This window comes from Lactuca sativa, chromosome 8 (genome assembly GCF_002870075.4).
Source record: "Lactuca sativa cultivar Salinas chromosome 8, Lsat_Salinas_v11, whole genome shotgun sequence".
Classification (NCBI taxonomy): domain Eukaryota; kingdom Viridiplantae; phylum Streptophyta; class Magnoliopsida; order Asterales; family Asteraceae; genus Lactuca; species Lactuca sativa.
Window position 1 is genome coordinate 95651159 of NC_056630.2, and position 6992 is coordinate 95658150.

At 36.8% G+C, this 6992-nt stretch overlaps 1 protein-coding gene across 1 annotated transcript; it reads left to right on the top strand.

The window, feature by feature from the left end:
* The first annotated feature begins 3955 nt into the window (after nt 1-3955).
* LOC111908647 (bHLH transcription factor RHL1) lies at nt 3956-6665 on the top strand. Its single transcript, XM_023904462.3, has 8 exons — nt 3956-4080; nt 4172-4550; nt 4625-4714; nt 4795-4956; nt 5060-5125; nt 5575-5640; nt 5813-5887; nt 6186-6665. The coding sequence occupies exons 2-8, from the start codon at nt 4176-4178 to the stop codon at nt 6498-6500; spliced, it is 1149 nt and encodes a 382-aa protein (XP_023760230.1). The 5' UTR covers nt 3956-4080; nt 4172-4175; the 3' UTR covers nt 6501-6665.
* The last annotated feature ends 327 nt before the right edge of the window (nt 6666-6992 follow it).

The following is a 6992-nucleotide window of genomic DNA, read 5'->3' on the forward strand; positions in this document are numbered from 1 at the left end:
TCGGCGAGTACATCAGATATTTTCACTATAAATAGGATGCGAAGGTTCTGGGTTTATTTGCTCATTTCTTCTCATCTTTGTGCCGAAGCTCTGCATTTTTACTCCCGATTCCACCCCGAAGCCCCGGTATCATACTCTAGCCCCGAGGCAAGTCTCGAGATCCCGAAGATCCCGAGAAGTGCGGTTCCCGAGTCGAAGCTCTGCCCGCGAGAAGTTCGATTTTTGTGAAGATCTTCCAGATCTGCTGTGGATTACTACTTCTATAAGCCGTAGTGCTGTCCGATCATCTTCTGATCAAGTGAGTGTGTGGTTACTTTCTTCTAACACATAAATATGAAGTATTTGGTATAAAATACGTGCTATGTGTTTATATATTGTTGTTTATTTGAGATGAGTATGGAATGAATGTTTTATATAGTTTTTAAAAGAGATAAACTGTATGTGTATTCTATATCTACAAATATGTTGGGTAGAACATGGGTAGATGAGATAGTTGGTATGTGATAAAGTGATGAGGTATGAAAGATAATTAAGAATGATATTGGTAGACGCACCAATTAAAGAATGTCATAAAGCTAGCAGATGTGCTGGAGAATAATATCGGCAGATGCGCCAAATAGAGATTGTCATAATAATAGCAGATGCGCTTATAGGATAATCTTGGCAGATGCGCTTATAAGATAATGTCGGCAGATGTGCCTAAAAGAGAATGTCATAAACCTGGCAGTCGCGCCTCATAGTGTATGACGTAATCCTGGCAGAGGCGCTTAAAGGATAATGTTGGCAGATACACCTTATGTAGCAATGGAAGTTTGTGTAAATTCCTTAGGTCAATCCTTAGGAATGAAGGAATGACGAGTAGTTGAATTCCTAGGGTAAAATCCTAAGAAACATAATAGGGATGAGTAATTGAGTGGATTGTTTGATGGTTGAATATAATAATTGTATTATTGTGGGTTGAAAACCCTATATGCTCACCAGGCTCCCAAGCCTGACCCACTCAGTTTTCTTTGCATTACAGGTAATGACACAAGAGTATAAGTTGGTGGACTTGACAAGAGGTTTTGGTTTATAGATCAGTAGTTGAATAACTATTGTAAGGTCTATCTTATATTGTTTATGCTTTTGGTCTGTATCGGAACATGACATCCCGAGGTTTTATTTTTTTATGGAAATACATTCTCTTTGAGAAATGTTTTGATAAATGGTTATCATATTTTATTTTGGGAACAAATTCCGCAACCGTTTTCTTTAAACAATCACTCTGATTTATAAAACAAAGCATAAGCAAATCGGTCTTTTCTGGCCGTGAAAATTGGGGATGTCACACAATGTTTACTCATATCATCTTTTATCTCTCATCATTCATCTACCCATGTCATACCCAACATATTTGTATATATAAAATACGTATACAATTTAAATCATTTAAAACATGTATAAAAAAACGTTCATCCATCATAGACAACAAGTATTCAGATTATATACACACATAGCACGTAGTTTATATAAGATACTTCATATCTATGTGTAAGATGAAAGTAACTATGCACTCACTTGATACGGTGGTAACTCGGTACTCGGACAACACTTCGTTACTCTTAAAACAATTTCCCTTGACCAAACCTAGTATCAATAGGGTTTAGTCTAACGTTAACCGCGACTAATTAATAGTTTAGCTATTATTATTATTATTATATAAGCGTTAAACAACACTCTATATAATTCATAATAATAGCCCAAATAATTATTTTAAGGACCTATTAACATTACTATATTTATTTGAAAGCTATATTAAAAATAGCGTAGGCGTAGCTCACTTACAGTGGGTTCTATCGAAACCCGGGCTTCGCTTGGAGCAGCGTTTCGAAACCGAAAGACCCTTTTTTCTCGGGACTCTGGGAGCCTTAGGGCTTCCTTCGGGAGCTAGGGGGTTTACTTAGGGTTTAGGGGTGGTTTGGGATCCTAGAGAGAGAAAGAAACTAGAGAGAGAAGTGATTTTTGGTGTGAAAATGCGGGCAGCCCTCGGCCTCCTTTTATAGCCTGGTCCTCGGACGTACGCTGGGCGTACAGGTCCTCGTACGCGGGGCGTAGTTCGCATCGTACAACATATGGCGAGGTTTCGGTAGTGGAGCGTGGCTTGTCTCGGAACCGCACAAATGATCGGAACGTTGGGCGTACCGAGCTGCGGACGCTAGGCGTATGTGAAGGACGACGTTTCGTCATCCGAAGCGAGTCCTGATCATCATTGAACGGCTGGAATTCAGCCACGTCATCGATCTCGCATCAGATTTCGCAAATTCCCTTTCCGACTTCTAAAAATCATAACTCTCGCATACGAGCTCCGTTTTCAACGTTCTTTATATCCACGCGAAGGCAAGAACGTACTCTACAACTTTCGATTAGACTCTGTCGGGTAATTTTGACTTTATTTTAAAAGTTATATTATTTAACAGGCCGAGACATGATTGGTCCGTTAAAAATTCATAACTTCTTCATCCGACGTCCGTTTTCGTCCATCTTTTTATCATTACGCTACTATTAACGAGATCTATGATTCTCCTTTAGGTTGTGTCGGCTAAAACCGCTCGATCTAATATTCGAATTTCGGGTTGTACACAGCTAAGCCGAAACTTCGAAAAATCATAACTTTCTCATACGAAGTGAGATTTAGACGTTCTTTTTATGGGCGCTCTCAATTTAACGAATTCTACGACTTTTGTTTAGATCGATAAGGCTGAATCTCGCTCTATCGTAAATTCACTATTTACATTTCCCGGTATCGTGCCGGTTCCGCGCCGAAACTTCGACGGGTCATAACTTCTTCGTTATAACTTGGATTTTAGCGGTCTTTATATGTACGGAAACCTTGTAACATATACTACAACTTGGTTAAAATTATTTATTCTAAATAATATTTTGTCGAAAAGTCATTTTCGACACTTATTGCCTCTAAATTGACTAGCCCGGATCTACGAGCGTTACAATAACTATAACAATAAAACACCTATAATGACATAGGTTTTTTTTTCATTTATCGTTACTATTTTTAACTTTTTGACACACATAAATAATTAAGTAGTGACTATAAAATGCTTATAGTCACAAATTGTGTTTTTATTTGTTACCATAAATTACTTATTGTTACATTTGTTTTTTTCTTTTTATTGTGAATATTTTAATTTTAGACATATAAATAATTAAACGTAACAATTGATGACATTTTGTTATATAATGATCGACTGTGACTATTAGATAATATTTGTCACAATTGTATATAAAATAGTGACAGAATGTGTGAACATAGTTTGCAACGGTGACAGTGTTTAGTTATTATGTGATTAAAACATTATTGAAATTTGATTAATGAAATTTAATGATACAATTAACCAAAATCATGCCAACTATGTTTTAAAAAACTGTGACCGTATGTTATTTTTTACTAATGATTTAATTCAAAGGTATGAAAATCTTTATTCCGAAGCGTCAATTGTTAAGATACAGATAAAGATATATTTAATTCAAAGGTATAGGAATGAAAAAAATAATGGAGTAATGGATATAAGAGGATTGAAGACTAAGAATACATGGCCAAATATAACTACAAAACAACTCAATATATTAATGCCCATTTAACAACGATATAGGGAATTTCACGACCCCATTCCGAAAACTAATACACTAAATGACTAAATTACAATATAATAGTCAGGTTCCACAAAATGTTTCTCAATGGCTAGTAGTATTTTGCAACCTTAGCATTTTGCAATACCTTTTGTGTTAGAAAAACTGTTTCCCAATGTATTTCGCTGTTGAGACGTTACAAAATAGATTTTATGCTATGTCGAAAAAATATTATTCGTTAAATACCACAATTTTTTTTAAAATAATTATCCCTTTTCTTAAGTCTTAAAATACTCGTGGAGGTGGTTAATGGTTTGGCTATATATAAGTACTTCCTGAGAAAGAGAGAGGCAAGTGAGAAAACATACCAAAAACACAAATCCATTTATGTTTTTCAAAACCTCTTCTCAAATTCTGTCATAAATCAATATTCTCAACCTCTTCACGTTTTCCGAGGTATATATATACACATATATGTATGTATAGGTCCTAGCTTTTGTATTGTTAATTCAGAGTTTTAAGTGTCTCTGTGTGCCTTTCTTTGAAGAAAAATGCAGGAATCACAAATGTCTCTTCAAGATCTTCAAAACGATACCAACGGCTTTGATCAGACAGTTACTCATGATGATTTTCTCGATCAAATGCTCTCCGGTCTCCAAACCACCGTTTCCTGGCCGGACATATCCGCCGCCAACGGTGGAGGTGGTCAAAACAAATCAACACTCCCCTGGGACGTCGACCATTTTGACGACCAATCAGCATTTCTATCGTCTAAGCTCCGTCAACACCAGATCACCGCGGCCGGCGGAGCTCGTACTCCGTCTTCTGCGGCGAAGTCGTTGCAACTGTCAAGAGGTTTAGCCCCCTCCGGTGAATCCGGCCTCTTTCAGAACGACAACATCGACGATTCATCTTTCAAGTCGCCGGTAACTTACTATTTCATTTACAGCAAATATAATCCCGAGTTCTTCCATAACACATTGATTTTATTTTTACATAGATTGGAGATAACAATTCGATTCAAAATCTATTTCATGGGTTCACCGGATCTCTCACATCCAATCAAACCCAGCCATTCCGTAATCTACCAGTAAGTTTAGCCATTTTCATTTCGAAACCCGTTTTTATTCCATGAAATTAAATACGATCCGGGAATCACTCGATATGCAGGTGCAGAACTTCGGATCTCCGGGAGCGGCAGCAGCAGCGGCGGTGATGAGCCAAGTACAGACCGCAAGTGCAACACCGGGTGGTGGAGCACCGTCGCAGCCACGTCAGAGAGTGAGAGCCAGAAGAGGACAAGCAACTGACCCACACAGCATAGCCGAAAGAGTAAAACACAAGATTCATACCCATGTTTTTTTGTTTTTTCTTGTAAACCTCGTATTACGTTTTCTTCAAAATCTTGTTCTTATTATCGATCGGAATTTGGCAGTTACGACGGGAGAGAATAGCGGAGAGGATGAAGGCTCTGCAAGAACTCGTCCCGAATGCCAACAAAGTAAGCGTTTCACATATAAATTGTTAATTAATTAAGGCATTTAATTAGCCGCCGGTGACGGCGGTGTTAGTTGGTGGCGCGTGGGGTTATGTGCATTACTGAAATTGAAGCTGGAAAGCAGATTATACGGAGAGAAGCTCCGAATAATGATAGAGAGATGATGGTTATGTGGGGTGGTTATTTTAGTATTATCCTTAAATATTTTTAATTATTATTTTAATTCCATCTAATTATCATATCATTTTACACATGCTTTAAGATTTCCACATTCAATACAAATCTCGTAATTTTTACAGTAAAAAGGTGAAACGCCTTGGATTTCAACCCATCTTTACTCCTAAAGCTTATAAAGATGTTAACTTTATTATTAAATAAATACGTATACTTTAAAAGATTGGAGGAATATTTTATATTTTAAATGTTTATTAATGGGAACTGTGGAATGACAGACAGACAAGGCTTCAATGCTAGATGAGATCATAGACTATGTCAAATTCCTCCAGCTCCAAGTCAAGGTACCACTCTCTCTATATACACAATTACATAAATACATTAATACACATATCTATACCATAACATAAAAAAGCATCTATAACTGCGCATGGTTACAAAATATGATGTATTTTCTATGACTAAAAAATGATAATTTAATTACGATAAAAGAGAATGAAAACGTTTTCTTTACAGGTATTGAGCATGAGTAGATTGGGAGGTGCCGGCGGAGGTAATGGTGGTGGTGGTGTTGCTCCCATTGTTGCTGAGGTAAGAAAAAAGGAAATAACATTAACATTATTCTTTCTTTTTGTACATTATACCATTCTTATCTTTAAAAATATTGCAATCTTTAAAAATTTTGTTTGAAAAGTTTCATAAAAAGAAAACAAATGACATTACCTTAAAAAATAATCTTTGTTAAACCTTCCCCACACCATATAAACGACAAAAATAGAGAAAAAAAAAGTGCATGCGGACCATAGTTTTACAGATTCCCTCTCTCATTTAAATTATGTTTCTATCCTCATGCGACATCCTTCCTAACGCTCTTATCTTTTGTTTACAGAGTGGTGGAGCAGGACGAAGCAGTAATGGAACGACGTCGTCGTCCAACAATGAGACCATGGCGGTGACCGAGAACCAGGTGGTGAAGCTGATGGAGGAGGATATGGGATCCGCCATGCAGTATTTACAAGGAAAAGGTCTTTGCCTCATGCCGATTTCATTGGCCACTGCTATCTCCACTGCTACTTGCGGCACTCGGAGCAACCACCCGTTAGGCGGCGGCGGTGGTGGAGAAGGTGGTGGCCCGTCGTCTCCTAATATGTCTGTGTTAACAGTTCAGTCGGCGAACGGCGCCTCTGTGAAAGACTCGCCGTAACACTTGTCTTCCGACCACTGACCTTTAATTTCCTTTAAAAGAACAAAAGAACTTTGTCAGTTTTATCTCATGCAACAGTCTGACAAGTGTAACAAACACGCGAGTTGTTTTGAAATTAGTTGTAACCAGTGTCCCAATGTTTTATGGATGCCGTTGTGTTATGTCTTTGATCTCTAAATTACAATTGTGTTTAGTATAAAGATTTCTTTGATGCATTTTTTTTATCAAAAAAATGTTAATTACAACAATTTGATTTAAATATAGTTAGAATTTTTTTTATATGCTACTCAATTATACATCCACATGGAAAATGGAAAAGCAAAAAGAAAGTAATCGCCACTAAACTTCATAAGCATATGTTAAGATACAATTTAAGGGGAAACCGAAAAATCTTGATATCTAAAAAGATGAATCACCAATACCTTATTATTATTATTATTATTATTTTGAAAATAATAAATTGATCTAGAATTATTTATTTCGCACCCGTAT